Source organism: Doryrhamphus excisus, linkage group LG11 (genome assembly GCF_037039965.1).
Source record: "Doryrhamphus excisus strain RoL-2023G ecotype Guam linkage group LG11, RoL_Dexc_Guam_v1.1, whole genome shotgun sequence".
Classification (NCBI taxonomy): domain Eukaryota; kingdom Metazoa; phylum Chordata; class Actinopteri; order Syngnathiformes; family Syngnathidae; genus Doryrhamphus; species Doryrhamphus excisus.
The window spans coordinates 6,821,419-6,838,304 of NC_136367.1; the positions used below are offsets into that span (position 1 = coordinate 6,821,419).

At 44.3% G+C, this 16,886-nt stretch overlaps 3 protein-coding genes and 1 long non-coding RNA gene across 4 annotated transcripts; 2 read left to right on the forward strand and 2 right to left on the reverse strand.

Moving 5' to 3' along the window:
* Positions 1 to 8,053: 8,053 nt before the first annotated feature.
* Positions 8,054 to 10,253, forward strand: atf3 (activating transcription factor 3). The gene is made up of 4 exons (XM_058078752.2): positions 8,054 to 8,152; positions 8,650 to 8,890; positions 8,976 to 9,083; positions 9,165 to 10,253. The coding sequence occupies exons 2-4, from the start codon at positions 8,651 to 8,653 to the stop codon at positions 9,441 to 9,443; spliced, it is 627 nt and encodes a 208-aa protein (XP_057934735.2). The 5' UTR covers positions 8,054 to 8,152; position 8,650; the 3' UTR covers positions 9,444 to 10,253.
* A 1,659-nt stretch (positions 10,254 to 11,912) lies between these two features.
* LOC131098615 (uncharacterized) lies at positions 11,913 to 12,987 on the forward strand. The gene is made up of 3 exons (XR_013629425.1): positions 11,913 to 12,065; positions 12,749 to 12,819; positions 12,964 to 12,987. It is a non-coding gene; the product is annotated as an uncharacterized LOC131098615 (long non-coding RNA).
* batf3 (basic leucine zipper transcription factor, ATF-like 3) lies at positions 12,381 to 13,203 on the reverse strand. The gene is made up of 4 exons (XM_058045976.2): positions 13,049 to 13,203; positions 12,863 to 12,970; positions 12,737 to 12,781; positions 12,381 to 12,663 (listed from the first exon to the last, which is right to left on the reverse strand). Exons 1-4 carry the CDS (start codon positions 13,079 to 13,081, stop codon positions 12,547 to 12,549), a joined length of 303 nt encoding a protein of 100 aa, XP_057901959.2. The 5' UTR covers positions 13,082 to 13,203; the 3' UTR covers positions 12,381 to 12,546.
* A 293-nt stretch (positions 13,204 to 13,496) lies between these two features.
* Positions 13,497 to 16,855, reverse strand: nsl1 (NSL1 component of MIS12 kinetochore complex). Its single transcript, XM_078794611.1, has 6 exons — positions 15,603 to 16,855; positions 14,729 to 14,801; positions 14,528 to 14,661; positions 14,377 to 14,431; positions 14,158 to 14,225; positions 13,497 to 14,080 (listed from the first exon to the last, which is right to left on the reverse strand). Exons 1-6 carry the CDS (start codon positions 15,783 to 15,785, stop codon positions 13,835 to 13,837), a joined length of 759 nt encoding a protein of 252 aa, XP_078650737.1. The 5' UTR covers positions 15,786 to 16,855; the 3' UTR covers positions 13,497 to 13,834.
* Positions 16,856 to 16,886: the final 31 nt, after the last annotated feature.

A 16,886-nucleotide genomic window follows, 5' to 3' on the forward strand; every position in this document is an offset into this window, starting at 1 on the left:
GTTTTCTTCCCAACACGTGCCAGTCATGATGACATGGCGGCCATGTTGCCAGAAGTTGCGGGTTTAAATGATGTAGGTCCTGCTAACACTGCTAGCATTGGCGGCTTAGAAAATGGATGGACGGTTGGCACATTAGGTCACGGAAAGCATTTCAATGTTAGGAGAATGAAGTTGAAATATAGGAATAATGTCTGAATATTATTATATTATTATGTTATATGTATATTATTTGCAATTGAATTAGCTAATTTTCTTCTTAGTCTAGAATAGTTTGCCACCAGGTGCCTTGTTGAACTTCCAGCAACTAGGATGACGGTGTATGACACTTCCTCCCCATTCCCAGGATGGGAAATCCTCTTTGGGCACCAAATCTGGCCCATTTTCACTTTGGGGTGTCCTCTCGCTCTTGTTAGCCTTTAATGGTTGTGTGTTGAAGCATTTAGAATGGAGGGTGAATTTACTCTGGGGGTGATTCAAGCTGTGTCTACACTACATTGTAGCATTGTTGGTGTTCTTAGTGTGGTTCCATGAAACTACACAGTCTCATCCAATATTTGTGGAAATGTGAAGTACTGCATATGTCCACACCTTTTAGACCAGGGGTCTCAAACTCAATTTACCTGGGGGCCACTGGAGCTAGGGTCTGGGCAAGGCTGGGCCGCATCAGGTTTTTCTAAAAAAAAAACACATTTATAAAAACAGAAAAATATACAAACTTTTTCAGTGCTTTGGTTCCAATTTTCTACAATAAAAGCTCTGATAAAACATTCCACTGTTCTCAAATATCTTAATTTTTATTTTTCTGCACAAAATAAGATGAAAAATAAATAAACAAATCAAGAATAAAGAAAATAAATCAATCAGTAATAAATAAATATAATAAAAATAAAACGGCAAATAATAAAAACGTAAGAAACCACATATAGTTGGTGGGTAGACAAATGATTTTTTTCAGATTAAAATGAACAAAGCATTATTAGAGCCCTGTAGACATGACAAAACACAACTATAGTCACATTTATACTCTTTTTATTTACAACATATTGCGCAACTGCAGGGTCTTGAGACACATGCTAACTCGCAAACTAGAGAGCTAGCGACCTAAACGGTAGCCTTCAAGTTATTTTCTTTAAACTTAAATAGCCAAAAACTTACCACTTCCACACGGATAGGGAGGATAACTATTAACAGTTATTTAACCTTTAACATGAACATTAATCAAACGTAATAATTTTTTCTGGGTACATGATACCATACAGCATCCATATCAAACTTGCGCGGGCCGCACTAACATTAAACTTTCATATCAAGGCGGAGGCCTCAAACTAGTGTCCTGCGGGCCACATTTGGCCCGCTGGCCGCGTGTTTGAGACCCCTGTTTTAGACAAATGCAGTGGTTGTCATCATAAACTCCTGTGCGGTTTTATATGATGGAGGTCAAAGTTTGTTCAGGGACAGGGAGAGCTCACTGTTAGCCACGCCCCTTCACCTTTGGAATGTTCCAGGTGGCTGTGACAGATTCCACTTGTCATGTGGAGCATCCAAAGTGTTTCTCTCAAAGTTATTTATTCTTTTATGGCCAAACTAGCTAAAACACATCTTTTATATTTGCTATTTCCATCCTGGTTGGATGGAAGATGGAAGAGCATCTTGTGGTGTTAAGTTGCTGTCAGCGCGGTGACTCACAGCTACGGGCAGAAGGTCCAAACACACGGCGCTGACATCATCCCGCCGTCTCTTATTTCTCACCGTTTAATTCCCTCCTCTCTAGTAATCCCCCCCCTCGCGTGAATGCGTGCGTGTGCCACCCGGCCGGTAGGACGTTTACTGTAACGGCGGTGAAGGCTCATGCATTATTGACCGCCTGTCAGCACCGGCGGGTGTAATCTGTGAGCTAACAGCTGATTGGCTGTCTGCCGTCAGGCCTCGTTACTCCTGGGCACGAGCCTCTGCTGATTGGCTGGAGGCTAAATCCCTTATTAGGCATTCATGATGATGCAGGGTGAGGTCACTACTACTGAAGGCTGAGGTGATGTCATCTCACCTCAGCCCTGTGATTGGACCACACACACATACACACACACACACACACACATGGAATCAGCTTTTTGTTGTTTACTGATGATCATATCAACATCAGTTTAATGTATGCATGCCGACATCACAGCATATCATAGCACACAGTAAATGCTATGACGACAATAACACAGCAGCAGCCGACTGCGCTGGTTGCGTCACCATGACAACGTGGAGCATCAACACGAGGTCTCCCGAGGTCACCGCCGACCATAAACAAACGGTCCCGCAACTCTTCGCCACTATCAGGGTTGGCATGTTGGCTCATGGAGGAAAGTGCTGAGTCATCAGCAGGTAGATCACATGACTTGAAGTCATGGATGCGTCACCTGCTTGATTCTTCTCATCCCTATTAAACGCATTATTGCTAACGTGCAACAATTGGCGCTGACGTTATCAGCCATTCTTATCATGACAAAGTTGGCGCGTTTTACGTCACGGATGTGTGGGCGTGTGTGTGTGTGTTTGTACAGGAGATAAAAATAACACACACTTGGAGACACCGAGGGCGTGACCTTGTACCAGCCAGGCCTGGGAATCCTGGGAAACATTCCCATTCTGGTCTCTTCTGTCCACCGTGTGAGGATTTGTGTGCTGGATGACCCAAAGGTCGACCCCGAAGTCGCCTTTCTCCACCGCTGTCCTCCGCCGAAGCTCGTCTTTCATTCGCAATGAAAGTTCTTTATTTTTGTTGTTTTGTTTCATGGCGGAGGTTGGAAAGTCTCCATAATGGCATGCGGCCCGTGGCAGAGGTTTCCGCTCTCAGCCCCTCCCTCCGATCCGTCACCTCCCCAGTGGAAGTCCGCAGGGCGTGACGGGGCGTCGCCGCAGCAACAGACGTGTAAATATAAACAGCGTGGTGGAATGAGAGCGGGATCGTGTTACACAACGTTCAAACGTTCAACTCCTTTCCGTGATTTAGCGCGGGGGGGCATCCACAACAATTCAAGGATGCAGGGGCCTCTTTGCTATTTTCTAAAGATATGCTCAGAAGTATGTGTGTGTGTATATATGTGTGTGTATGTACGTATATATGTGTGTTATGTTATGACCTATAAATGTCGTTAAAATGTTGTATTGTCGTGTTAAACCTTTCAGATGATGACATTTACGTATTTGGAAGTGAGCCCTGAAAAAGGTTTGGGATGGCTCTAAACCAGGGGTCTCAAACACACGGCCCGCGGGCCAAATGTGGCCCACAGGACACTAGTTTGAGGCCCCTGCCTTGATATGAAAGTTTAATGTTAGTGCGGCCCGCGCAAGTTTGATATGGATGCTGTATGGTATCATGTACCCAGAAAAAATGATTACGTTTGATTAATGTTCATGTTAAAGGTTAAATAACTGTTAATAGTTATCCTCCCTATCCGTGTGGAAGTGGTAAGTTTTTGGCTATTTAAGTTTCAAGGAAATAAATTGAAGGCTACCGTTTAGGTCGCTAGCTCTCTAGTTTGCGAGTTAGCATGTGTCTCAAGACCCTGCAGTTGCGCAATATGTTGTAAATAAAAAAAGTATAAATGTGACTATAGTCGTGTTTTGTCATGTCTACAGGGCTCTAATAATGCTTTGTTCATTTTAATCTGAAAAAAATCATTTGTCTACCCACCAACTATATGTGGTTTCTTAAGTTTTTATTATTTGCCGTTTTATTATTATTATTATTATTTATTTATTACTGATTGATTGATTTTCTTTATTCTTGATTTGTTTATTTATTTTTCATCTTATTTTGTGTAGAAAAATAAAAAGTAAGATATTTGAGAACAGTGGAATGTTTTATCAGAGCTGTTCTTGTAGAAAATTGGAACCAAAGTGAAGTTTTTTACTTTTTTTTTTTAATAAATGCGTTTTTTTGTTTGGGTTTTTTTTTGGAAAACCTGATGCGCCCCAGTCTCACCCAGACCCGAGCTTCAGTGGCCCACAAGTAAATTGTGTTTGAGACCCCTGCTCTAAACGCTCGCTTTCAGAGAGTTTTTTTTTTCTAACTTTGTGATCCAGACTTCCCGACCCAGGAAGTGTTTAGTCGGATCTAACGGGTCGCGGCCAGAAGTGGTTGGTGAGGCTACGTTTCAGTTTTCTGCTGCCTGTCTTCCACAGGATGTGTGACAATTGTTGTTTCCAAGTATTCTTCCCTTAAGTGACCTTCTCATGACCTTCTTTCCATAATATTTGGACCTTATTCTCTTTCCACGGCCAGGTTTCCCAAACATCGGTCCTCTTATCTTCTGATCTTCTTGAATTCCAACTAACTCCTTTTTACTCTAATTATTGAAACAAACAGCTGTGGGCCACAAATGGGCCCCGGGCCCCCACTTTGCACACCCCAGATTGAGCCACATTGTCCTCATTTCGGCTGCTTTGGAATGTCATAGGTCACGCTCTCAGACAAGACCCACAAAACCTCAAAGATTCCCGAACCTGTCCGCCTTCATTCCCGCCTGAGAGACAACATTGTTGTCTGAGGAATGTGGGATTTTTTTTTCTGCCTGATTGTCGCTCGCTCAGGAAATTCCATGATGACGCAGCATCAGGATGAACTTGAAGTTTCATATGTTCCTCAAAGACGCTTGGACATTCGACCCAGCAGCGTTCCAGAAGCTGGACGACCTCATCGATGGTGCTCACTTGGCGCTCAACTGAAAACATTTGATTGCATCAGGACGTGTCGTCATATCATAACCATAAATAAACATTGCTTTGGGGTCAAATTGGGTCTTGACGAGGTTGCAACTGGTTGTGTCACACCTGGCCGCCATCTTGGCACACCGCATCAAAAGAGGAATTAACGAGCTAGCCAACATGCGAGAACTCGTCCACGCTGTTTTGTTTTTGTCTGCCTGGCGCTTTGGGCCGCGGCCTGGTTACGACACCGACGTCAATAACGGTATCTTATGCGTCCTTGTGAGCCGCAGTCACGTGACCTCTGAAAACCCCAGCAAGGTCATTTCCAGCAAGCCATGCCGTGATGGTTCCAGAAAAAAAGAGTTTGGTTCACGTTGGCACAATAATAATTAATAAGCCGAACCCGTTTGATGTTGTTTTTGTACTTTTTATTCAAACAGTAAATATTATCCATTTGTCCTCCATTATTGTTTTTGTCCTATCCTATTTTTTTAAGTGATGACAACAGTGTTTTTTGTCACAAATTCAAATTCCCCCCCCATTCCTGGGATCTGAATGACATCCAGACGTCCAGCTGGGGGTTTGTTTTTGTCTTCCTGTAACAGGAAGGGGACACACTCTTAGTGTCAAGTGACCTCCGATCACTTCCTGTGATCCAACTCGCCGTGAAACTTGCGAGGCCAAAGTGGCGCTGATGCTTTTGATGCTCTTGCTGATGTCACATGTCCGATGGTGCCACCTTTGACCGCTAGCAGCCATGACTCGTCTTAATTGACTTTTTAATTAGCACTCATGTGACTGTTGAGTCAACACCCACTGGATTAGGAACATACCTTTGACAAGATTGACACTTTGTTGCCATGGCAACTGACAGCCTACTTATTTGCTGCACAAAGGATTTTGATTTCAAGATTAGGATCTAGGGCGCAGCTACATGATGTCATGGGGGGGGGTCACGTGACCCATAAGGGGAAGACAAAAAGCGGAAATTCTCTTCTTGTAATCGTCAAGCGCTAAGATGGCTGGATGGCTCGCTTACCGGAAGATGACTGAATAACAATGAGAGATGTGTATGTGTGTGTGAGGAGGGGGCGTGGCTAGGAAAGGAGGGAGAGCAATAGCGGCTGAGGAGCGGGAGGGGCGAGGGGGCATTTCCCGGATTCCCCGTGACAAGGAGGAGGAGGAGGAATAGGAAGAGCCGACACTTCCCGGAAGAGATGGCATCATCTCCACATGACTTTATGGAGACGCAGAGAAAACATAAGATCAGCTCTCTGCTGCATCAAAATCTATCGTCACTCAGTCACATGCTAAATGGCAACATAATAGCGGCAGACCTTGGAGCTGCTGCTGCGTTGTCATGGTAACTCTTCATGTTACTTTCTGTTCTGGCCGTCGGAGAACAGCGTAAAGCTGACTCAGCGTGTTGTCACAGTGAAACTTAAATCCTTGTGCAAGGTCACGGAGGCCGAAGGTGCCCATTTTATGGACTGATTGGCACATCTGGCAACGTTTGTATTGTAGAGGGGGAATGTTCTGGAAGAAGGAGTGGAATTCTGACCACAAATCAGAATGTTCACCAGCACCCAATAGAAAGAAGAGTTGGCTCCCAGCATCCATCCATCCATCCATCCACCCATCCATGCATCCACCCATCGATCCATCCACCCATCCATCCACGCATCCATCCACCCATCCATCCATCCACGCATCCATCCATCCATCCATCCACCCATCCATGCATCCATCCATCCAAGTCATTTAAAGGATGCCATGACGGAATTCTCCAAGTCTCACCTGACTTGACGCTAATCTTCTGGAGAAGGAGCCTTACGGCCATCATGGATTGTTTTTTTTGTTCCCTCCGCAGGACGTTGCCAAATGCCTCCAGCCAAGAGAATGAGCGCAGGGCATGCAGTTCCCTGTCCGAACACAAGGGGCAGTATTTCCCCGAGAGTGAGCCAACTCAAAAAGTGAAACTCAAACTAGTGAAACTCAAAGACGTGACTCAAAGTTCATTTAGAAATGAAACAAGATGGCCACATGAGTTAGAACACCACGTGGAGACCATTGAATATGTGAGTGTCCAAAAATATGCCTAAGCATATTGTCAAAATTTATTGATTATTAAAGAGATGTATAATTAGATATTCCACTATTTGGCTTTGTCAGTTGTAACATAAAGCCCAGTTGTTTTTTTCTGATATTTTAATATCAAATTGATTTTAGATGGGGGACTGTTTGACCCTGGAACAGATTCTTGACTCCGAGGTGCCAGATTGACAGGATGTGCCACAGTAATAGATTACTAGCAGTAACAGTAATTCCCCACACGGGTGGTCCGACGTGTCATGTCGTGACTTCCATCCCTCACAGGTCCACTTGGAAGGAACCCCAGTGTGTGATGTATTTGTGTGTGATGCCGCTGCTAATTCAAGCGCACACTATCAGTGTGTATTAATAACACCCACACACACTTTGGGGGTCTATTAATACACACCATGCAAGCGTCACCTTCTTTTCCGGACCGTGCTCGCTGGTCAAGTGGAATTCAGGCAGGGAAACGCCACCGTCTCCGAGTGGAACATCTCGGACACACACGACCACTGAGGCTTTCCTGGGAAGTCAGCAGGAATTTGCTAAGAATTGAAAACACGTTCCTGACAGGCAAAGTGCAACTTCTAGAAGCTTCTAAGAGGTCACCACGAGGATGTTTGTCATCGCTTCATCTCACTCAAACTCGTCTTTCTAGGCTTCAGTCACCCTTCTGGTTAACTTTTCACAATAAGTGTGGTCACTTCCTGTCACATGATGAAGCGTGACCTTTCAGCCACCTTCACCACATTGTCATCACTTGATTTTTTATATTAATAAATGTCATTCTAGCTTTATGGAATGTTCTTCTTTATGAGCTACACCATCAGAGGCTCAAGTGCTGAGTCACACTGTGCTACATCCCATAATATGTCACATAGGTGTCTGTAGGCCAGTAGAGACAATAGAGACAAGTCCACAATCATAAAGGTGATGAACATGTCATAAAAAGTATTGTTAGATAAAGTCAAATAAAGTTGAAATAATACAACAATAATTTTGTAATATTGGAGCAAAGTTTTTGTGAAGAAAAAAATGAGCCGCATTGGTGTGTGGGAAAAAGTTAGGAAGTTGTAGGCAAGAGGAAAGTCGAGAAGAGAGCATTGCATCATCGAGCTATAAGCTTTCTATAAATAGGATGACGTCATTCCGGGCTCTCAGTCTCTCTCTCTTGGTCCGCCCTACGTAGGACGTCATGAAGCCCCGCCCACTGCCGCTCTCCTTATAACCTCGCGTGATGCAACACAGTGGCCACACGCGCCACTTGACACGAGAGCGTGGACTCCGAGCTGAGAATTCTTCTTCTACGCTTGTAAAAAAGAAAGCAACTCTTCTTCGCTTGTCGCCAGCTAGCTTACAGGTAAGAAACTTGGAAACAAAACTGGACTTTTCCTTCTTTTTCCATGACAACAGGACGGAGTAAAGCTAATATGTCGGCTGTCATTCATTGGAGTTAGCTGGCGGCTTTTCTTCTTTTGAACCGAAATGATACGAACACTAAACAATTAGGCAAGTTAAAGTGACTTTAAATTTAGCATGACCAGTCCTTTGTTTATTTATTTTCATTCAGTTGTAAAAATGGAATCCGATGAATATAATAATAATAATAATAATAGTGGTGTTAGATTCCGTACAGTTTGTGTATAATTGGTAAAGATGTTGTCTGAGTTAGCTTAATTCATGTCTGTTATTATTATTTTTATATTACTGTGGAACAGTACTAGTATACTATTATTATAACAACTCTATGAGTCATCAAGGCTTATATTTCAAACATTCGAACATATTAATAATGGTGTTATAAATAATACGAATGATGAATAATCAATAGGGGGCGTGGTCATGTGATGTTTCCAGGATGATGCTGCAGCACTCGGGACCATCGCTGGCCGACATCAGTTGCTCCGCCCTCGTCCCCTGCCTGTCGCCGCCGGGCTCGCTCACACTGGACGACTTCACCAACTTCCCGAGCACCGTGGCGAAGGACGAGCTCCGCCTCGCCATCCAGACCAAACGTCTGTGCGGCGGCCTCAGCGCCGATGTCAGCTCCGATGGCGCCAGCTCGTGCTCGGACCGGGGCGCCGGCGGCAAGCGAGGGGTGAGTGGATGCCAGCGGTTCCGCCGTCTGTGTTTTTGTCGTCTCGCTGTGATGATGTCTAAATGTGAACTTTGACCTTTGGCAGCTGACGGGCGAGGAGGTGGACAGGAGGAAGAGGAGGAGGGAGAGGAACAAGATCGCCGCCGCCAAGTGTCGCAACAAGAAGAAGGAGAAGACGGAATGCCTGCAGAAGGTTTGTGGTCCCGACTTTCACCTTCATGGTCCCGGTTTAGCGCCCTCAGTCTTCTGACCCCCCATCTTGCCGGTCTTGCAGGAGTCTGAGAAGCTGGAGAGCGTCAACGCCGAGCTGAAGGCTCAGATCGAAGCTCTGAAGCAGCAGAAACAGCAGCTGGTCTACATGCTCAACCTGCACCGGCCCACCTGCATCGTCCGGGCCCAGCAGGGGCGGACCCCCGAGGACGAGAGGAACCTGTTCATCCAGCACATCAAGGAGAGCACTTTACAGGTGCACCACGCACACACCTTGCTCCCCGACTCCACCGACGCCGCCCTCCTCAGCCTGGACCAGATCCAGTGTTCCAGTTCCATCTGAGCGGGACTGTTCTGGAAGCACCGCGGAGAACCGAGAGGGACTGGTGGTCCTCGAAGCTGCTAGGCAGGCGCAGGAAGGTGGCCCCTCGCCTCACGTCGCGCGCCCCCACCCCCGCCCAGAATCTAAAGCTGCTGATTGGACGGGCCTTCACCTGCATGACAAACTGGACTTTGTTGTTCTGGTCATGTCCAAGGAGAAGATGGAAGATGCAGGTCATGACATTTCCACTAGGTGGCGTTGACTTTTGGACCGCCCTGTTCACTGAGGCACAAACAGGAAGCTGAAAGTTTTCATTTATTCCGTAATATGCTGCTAATGCTAATGCTAACCACTCAGGACCTTCCCAGTCATGTCGTTTGATTGGCACGTGATTCTCCGGCTTGGGACGCCGCGGCCGGCTAGGCTACGTCTTCCATGTCTAGCACACGTCTACCACACGTCAAGCACACGTCTGCCACACGCCTGTGTGTCTGGCTGTAAACTCACATGTTGTGTTTTCCACTTCAAGTTGTTGTTGTTTGTATTAGCGAGGCTTCATTAGCTGGTTTGATGTTAGCATGCCTCAGTCTGTGGGGATGATGAAGACCATGTGCTCTTCTTCCTCACTCTCAATAAACGATAAAGCGTTCCAAAGATTGTGTATTTATACATTGTGTTTGCGAGACGCAGGCGTCTGCGTGTTTGTGTTTCTGTGTAGTCACATGACTGTTTGCCAACGTGTAGCGGGTCAGCACCAGTACCTAGACCACTTTGTCCTTCTTATTGGACTTTCTTTGTTTCTTTCAACTTTCTGTAATAAAGTTTTCATTGAACAAACTGCTGATGTCTTCATATTGACATAACGTAAATATAAACATGCACGTACATATGTATAAAATTAGACCAAAATAGTTTCATTTAATCAATTATTCACAAATTCATAACTGATTAAACTCCGCCCCCCAACCCCCATTCGAAAAACAAGTTAGCTTCATCGGCCACTCCAAATTGTCCATAGGTATGAATGTGAGTGTGAATGGTTGTTTGTCTATATGTGCCCTGTGATTGGCTGGCCACCAGTCAAGGGTGTACCCCGCCTCTCGCCCGAAGACAGCTGGGATAGGCTCCAGCACCCCCGCAACCCTCGTGAGGATAAGCGGTAGAAAATGAAAATAATTGTTTTACAATAATGAACAAAAGATATATATAAATTAAATTATGTATTATATTTTTATTATTTTTATTATATTTTTTATGAGCTTTCAAGCTACGAGATGCAAAAGCAGAAAGTGGGAGTGCGACCAAAAGCATTTTGAAAAAGTCATGTATTGAAAAGAACCGTTAAAGTGAAATAGGCTGTTTATCAGCGATAAAGTATACAATAACTATTTTAGTACTATTTTAACTATAATATTTCAGTCTTTATCAACCAAGTTTTCTATTCTACTTCTATGGATTATTATTCAACTTTATTTCATTGTGTGTGTGTTTTTTCTACTGCTACTATTTGTTCAATAAGGTTTCAGTACAACTTTATTCTTGCATTGATCGCAACGCCAGGCGTTCCTAATCAAGTGTCCAGTCAGTGACGTTGTTCGATATCAGCGTGACCAAGCAGCAAGCGTTTCTCTTCCTGAAAGCTCAAATATTGACACACACTAGCTAGCGTGAGGTCAAAGAACACACACACACACAATGCCTCGTCATGCTGTGTGTTGAACAAGACGATGATGCAAGTCGGTCACGAGCAAAGGTAAGCAAGAAGCCTGATGCAACTGGACTGTCACACCATGTGACCTGCAGCTCACTCTGCACTGTGTGTGTGTGGAGGTCAAAGGTAACTACCACGTGCTTCCTGGTGACGATGTCAAGTTGCTGACACACAAACAGGAAGTTGGTTTAAGTTGCTAAAAGGTCAAAATACTGTAAATGTGCTGGGAAGGGATGATGAGGGCTAAACAATCCACAGGGTGGTATGAGGATAGAGTCCCTGCCAACATGGCTTCGGGAACTTCCTGTCAGTTTGTTTCTATTCACTTTGGGTTGTGGTTTCTTCCTGTTTTTGTTTTTTGTTTTGATTTAATTATATTTAATGACTTTGGTCACTTAATAGGAGCGCCACTGCAACGTGACTAAGGTCAAACACGTGCACATCCACAGAGGTCACGACCTTTCTGACATCCAAACATCCAGATGAGCCATGTTGTAGTGTGGTTGCTGTGGAAACGTTCGCCATCGATGTAAAGCAGTTATCAAAAGTTATTTGAAGTCTTTAACTCAGATGAAGGTTTGTGTTGAAAAAGTGAGTCCGTTGTATGAAAATAATAAATTAATAAAATATTTATTAGATATTGTACTGTAAATAGTACTGTCACTCGCAGGGGGCGCTGTGCCCTGGGTCAGCCAGTGACGTCATCAGTGCCCAGCTGTTCGCGTCTGCGCCTAGTGACTGGCGGCCTCTAGCGGCTCATTTCTGTACTACATATAAAGTTAAACAGTAGAATCGGCTGCATTTGTTTGTGTTACACTTTTTAAGCCATAAATGGGATTTAATTACTGCGTTGTGTTTGATTTGGATGTCCTTAAGTGCTGTATGGGAAACATCTAGGAGTGTTTGGCTTCCCTAAAATGGCGGCGTGTCAGGTAAGCTAGCTCATTACCATTTCTTGCCATGAAAGCTAATTTTAAAGCCATTTAATAATTGTAAAGGTAAATATGGTGTCATGTATTACAATTAAATTCGTCTTACTATATTTCTTAAATAAATTCATAGACAACAAAGTAGGAAAATCGCTATCTGGCTCTTAGCCGTACATTGTTATGGAAAGCTTGACATGATTTGTCACAGTAGCAAACATGCTAATAAGACACTCAATAAATGTCACATTCATTTTCAGTCAACGTCCGTTTTTTTTTTCAATTCAAAATACATTTGTGCTTCACAAAAAATGTGAGGAGTGCATGAATCATGAATTTAATAACCCACATTTAGTTTTCATTTAAATCGCATGGTTACAAAGCAGAAGTGTGCATATATTACCATTTGACAGAGCATAAAGTCGATAAATAGACAGATGGGCTGATACTGTAGATGATTTTTACTTTTTATGGAGGAAGCAGGGACTCAGACGGTGCAGGATGTCATGACGTCATCCTTCATGCAATGCATGATGGGACAGACAGGGTCATGGATTCTCAGCGCTTCAGTCAGCAGACGTTGTTCCTCATACAGTGATACTACCTGCACATATTGACATTTTAATGCGTATTCATGGCATCTATTGTGTGTGTGTGTGTGTCTTGTGTGCACGGGCCTGCTTCCTCAGAGTTGTGTTCTTCTGCTGGAGCTCCTCACAGGTCTGCAGGACACAAGGGAAGACGCGCTTATTCAGAGATGGTGTGTATTTGTTTGGTAAGGAAACACACACACACACACACACCTGGTGCAACATGTCAGCTCTTTGTGTTTGTCTGTTGCGACTTTTCTGGGCTGCACTTCTGTTCTTCTCCCTCTTCTTCATCCTTCTGTCTTCATCATCAGAGGAAGCCTGACACACACACACACACACACACACACACACACATCTTTAAACCCAGGTGAGTCAGTCAGGAGGAAAGAGTCTTACCTGATGTGAGAGCTGCAAGGAGCACGCCGACATGTCAGTGTTAGCAGGTCGACTGCGAGTGGACCTGAAGTCCAGCTGAGTTTTGAGAGGAAACTTTCACTTCACTTTTCTTTTCAGCGTGTCACTAGGAACACATGCAGCCCCTTCTCATAAGTCACATGGCCACCCGCAGTCCAATACAATGTCATGGGAGTGAGACTTCGCTCAAAGATAACTGTGTGTGGCTCCATCATGTTGACCTCGGCTCTCCAAAGCCTGGCTTGAGAGCCCTTGGTGGACCACAGCAGTTTTTGTTGGCCGTTAAACACAAAACATCACAAATCTAAGTATAACAAATCTATAGTTTTAGTTTTCTAGGTTTTGCACCGATGTCCATACAATCCTGAGGGAAACACACACACATATATATGAGAAAAAGTATTGTTTTTCACGTAAAAACTGTCAAACAAAGTCCATCCATCCATTTTATGTACTGCTTAGCCTCACGAGGGTTGCAGGTATGCTGGAGCCTATCCCAGCTGACTTCAGGCGAGAGGCGGGTACACCCTGGCTTGGTCACCAGCCAATCACAGGTCAAACAAAGTGATGTTGGGAATTATTTGTTAATTATTAACAAGAGAATGACTCAAACGTTACATCTGTTGTTTTTTCACTGCTTTTATATACTTTTAGCATCAATGCCAGTGCAAATATTTACAATTAAAAGTGTTCTGAAGGCGTGTAAGGAGTGGCATAGGATGGTGTGCTCAAAAAAAGCTTCTTCCATGCCGTATTAATCAAATGGCGTCACTGTGCTTCTCCAGCACATTTATGTTTGACGGGCACGTAGGCGTCTGCGGCCGCCGCATCCTCCACCGCTCTTTTGATCGGCTGCCTGGTCGTTGGCAGGCCATCCAGTGAAGGGGGCGGGCCTTCCGCTGCGAGGACGCCGGGGCCGAACACTTCGTTGTCCACCTGGAGACAGGTGTGACTGGGCTTCATGTTGACCACCTCGCACAGACCTTCAGCCTGCTGCTGCAGGGTGCAGATAGACTGGACACACACAACAAAACATCTGCATCACTCTTCTTCACCCTTTGTGTGTGTGTGTGTGTGTGTGTGTGTGGTACCTTGATGACCTGCCTGGCCTGCTTCACCAGTCCAGGTGCTGCAGCTGACAAATCCTTCATGAAGTTCTCTGACAAAAACACACGCGAGCACTTTTACGTCACATTGCTTGAACTTCCTCCAGCCACAAATACAAGGCAGTCCCTGTGGGAAACACTGAAACAGGACTACAAGACGTGGACTTGAGGTGTGTGTGTGTATGAGTGTCCAAGTGTAATTACCTGACTGGGGGTCTGTAACCGCCTGCTGAGCTCCCACTGGTTCTTCATAAAGGCCCTGTAAATTAATGGTGACACGTCAAACGTTCAACGCATATCTTGTGACCGCCCAAAATGGTTTCAATACTTTGGGCGAGGTGAAGGCGACACCCACCAGGAGTTTGCGCTCTGCCTTGAGGGCTTGGACCACATAGGGCAGGATGCGCCGGGGGTACGTGCCTCTCCTCCTCGCCGTCTCCACGATGGTGTCGTCTAGCTGGCTTTCCAAGTCGTCTCCCTCGTCCTCGGCTGACATAAAAGGTTAAGTACTCTCAGCTCAGATTCCAAAGGTAACGTGTTGTTGTTTTTAAATTACCATCTACATCCGGGGCATCCTCCCACGTCTGGCCATTGACTAACACATTTTGCTGGACGGCAGATTCAAAGTTCTGTTGATAAAAAAAGTCAAATAATATTAGTAACACTCCAAGTGTGGCACACACAATCTACTCAATCATCACTAAAGTTCCTATAACACAATTAAATACCACAAAAGTTCACTGAACACAGGGTGATTCGTGTATTTATATGTACAGTAATTTGAAGCTTTATAAACCAACATGCATACACATTACAGTGGAATACATCACATACTAGTACAATTCGGTAAGGTAACATTTAGAAGGTGATAGTAACAATGTGGTAATATAACTGGCAACGTTTTTCAAGATCAAGGTCAAGAGTCTTCTTCCTTATATTTTGCAAACATCAACTGCTTGTATTGCTTCTATTGCATTGTTTGAGTTCCTTACTCAATTCCCTCCACTATTTGATCCCCCATACGGAAATGCTGTTCGTTTTTAACTATGTTTTCGCATATAGATGGTTTCTGGTTTAGTTTTACATCATATTTCTCCTCTCTTGTAGTGTAACATCTTATTGCTTGCTTTATGTATAATTTTAGCCTTTTAAAAATTTACTACATCAGCGAATTTTATTAGTTGTGATTTGAGTTGTATTGGATTAAGAAGCCGAAGGCGGGTACTCTGTGTGAACGCCCAAGAAGAGCGCGGTTTACAACATCCGGGTATCAAGATGATACAGTACGGTTTACGAGAAGCAGCATCGTTCTCTTGTTCAGAACGACAACGCGCCGTCAGTGTGAGTAAACAACGTTATGGATATGGTAAACAAATACGTCTGTCGTTTTTGGAGACTGACATTTAAGAATAAACATTCCTCAAACTTACCGCCAGCAGCTCCTGAAGCAAAACTCGCTTCGTTTCCTCATCAATTCCCGGCTGTCCATCTAGAGCTTTGTTTAAAATGACTTTGCACTTTTTCATCTGCGCTATGGCTTGTTTTTTAGACGTCAGCTGCACCCTGTATTCTTGGTTTATTTCACCGGCTTCTTTTCCGTCGACAGGATCCATTTTGCCGCCTTTTGTTTTGTTTTGATGACTACTTCCTGGTTTCTTATTCGTTGTCAGTGGGTTCGAGCGGCCAACCTTATGTGTGCATTGCCGCCACCTACCGGACAGGAGTATTACACAGTATGCTTAAACACTGAGAAACAATAGTAACATAATAGTTCTCACAGGCAGAAAATAATAATAATGTCATACAGTCATAAAAAAAATTAATACTTCATTTACTTCATACGTCATTTCATCTGCTAGAAAACTATGTTTGCAGTTTTGTTTTGTTTGTTCTTTGTTTTTCACCAGCGCTGTGGTATGTGTGTGTGTGTCGGAGGCCCCTGAAGGCGATGAAAGAATTGTTTCTTTTTTGATGTGGCTGTTTTCATACTTCTACATTAGTGAAGCCCCATCATGCTGAGCTGCCCATAAACATATTGAACAGAGATGTGACCTTGGACCTTTTTAGTCATTTAAAATCAGTACTATTGTTATATAAAATCTATACACATTTATCTGTATATACATTATATTAGCTTGCCCCTCTCATCGGTGAATAGGCTTCCTAATCCCGCATGGTCCGTTTATTTAGTGACAACGCAGCCAACGTCAGAGTGTGTTGTTATTCCACTTTTGTGTGAGCGTCGCCGACACAGCAGGGAGCAAGCAGGCGGTGTTAGGTGATGTGTTCTTGTCATGTAAATAATGATGGAAATCCAGCTTCTTTGTTTAATCGCTTCTGCTCCGCACTCATGTTAGCCAGCTGAGGATCAACGTCAGTTTTCATACCTTCATCTGATGACTTGGTCTTCTGAAGTACTACCTTTTTATGTAATACTTCAGAGTACTTGAGATGAAGTGATGAATCATGTGACGGGAGGCGCTTGTTAAATTTGCCCTATAATCTTCCCCGTTAAGACGAGTTCATGATGGCGGTATGTTTCTCTCACACACAGACACACATTGTTTGTCGAGGAATGCAGCCAAGTTGAATGTTGTTGTAAGGGATCAGCGTGGTGGCAGGCAGCGTGTGAAATGAGAGAAAATGAACACACGCTGTGGGCCGGAAACATCGGGGCATCAAAGTTCATCCGATGTTCTGATGCTGAGAGTCCG

Coding starts and splice junctions, on each gene's coding strand:
- batf3 (XM_058045976.2), bottom strand. CDS start 13,081: ATGTCGGCGTGCTCCTTGCAGCTCTCACATCAG. Junction 12,971..13,048: donor CCTTGCAGCTCTCACATCAG/GTAAGACTCTTT, acceptor TGTGTGTGTCAG/GCTTCCTCTGATGATGAAGA. Junction 12,782..12,862: donor GAGCTGACATGTTGCACCAG/GTGTGTGTGTGT, acceptor TGTGTCCTGCAG/ACCTGTGAGGAGCTCCAGCA.
- atf3 (XM_058078752.2), top strand. CDS start 8,651: ATGATGCTGCAGCACTCGGGACCATCGCTGGCCGACATCAGTTGCTCC. Junction 8,891..8,975: donor GCGCCGGCGGCAAGCGAGGG/GTGAGTGGATGC, acceptor GACCTTTGGCAG/CTGACGGGCGAGGAGGTGGA. Junction 9,084..9,164: donor AGACGGAATGCCTGCAGAAG/GTTTGTGGTCCC, acceptor CCGGTCTTGCAG/GAGTCTGAGAAGCTGGAGAG.
- nsl1 (XM_078794611.1), bottom strand. CDS start 15,785: ATGGATCCTGTCGACGGAAAAGAAGCCGGTGAAATAAACCAAGAATAC. Junction 14,802..15,602: donor TGCTTCAGGAGCTGCTGGCG/GTAAGTTTGAGG, acceptor TTTTATCAACAG/AACTTTGAATCTGCCGTCCA. Junction 14,226..14,376: donor GGTTACAGACCCCCAGTCAG/GTAATTACACTT, acceptor TGTTTTTGTCAG/AGAACTTCATGAAGGATTTG.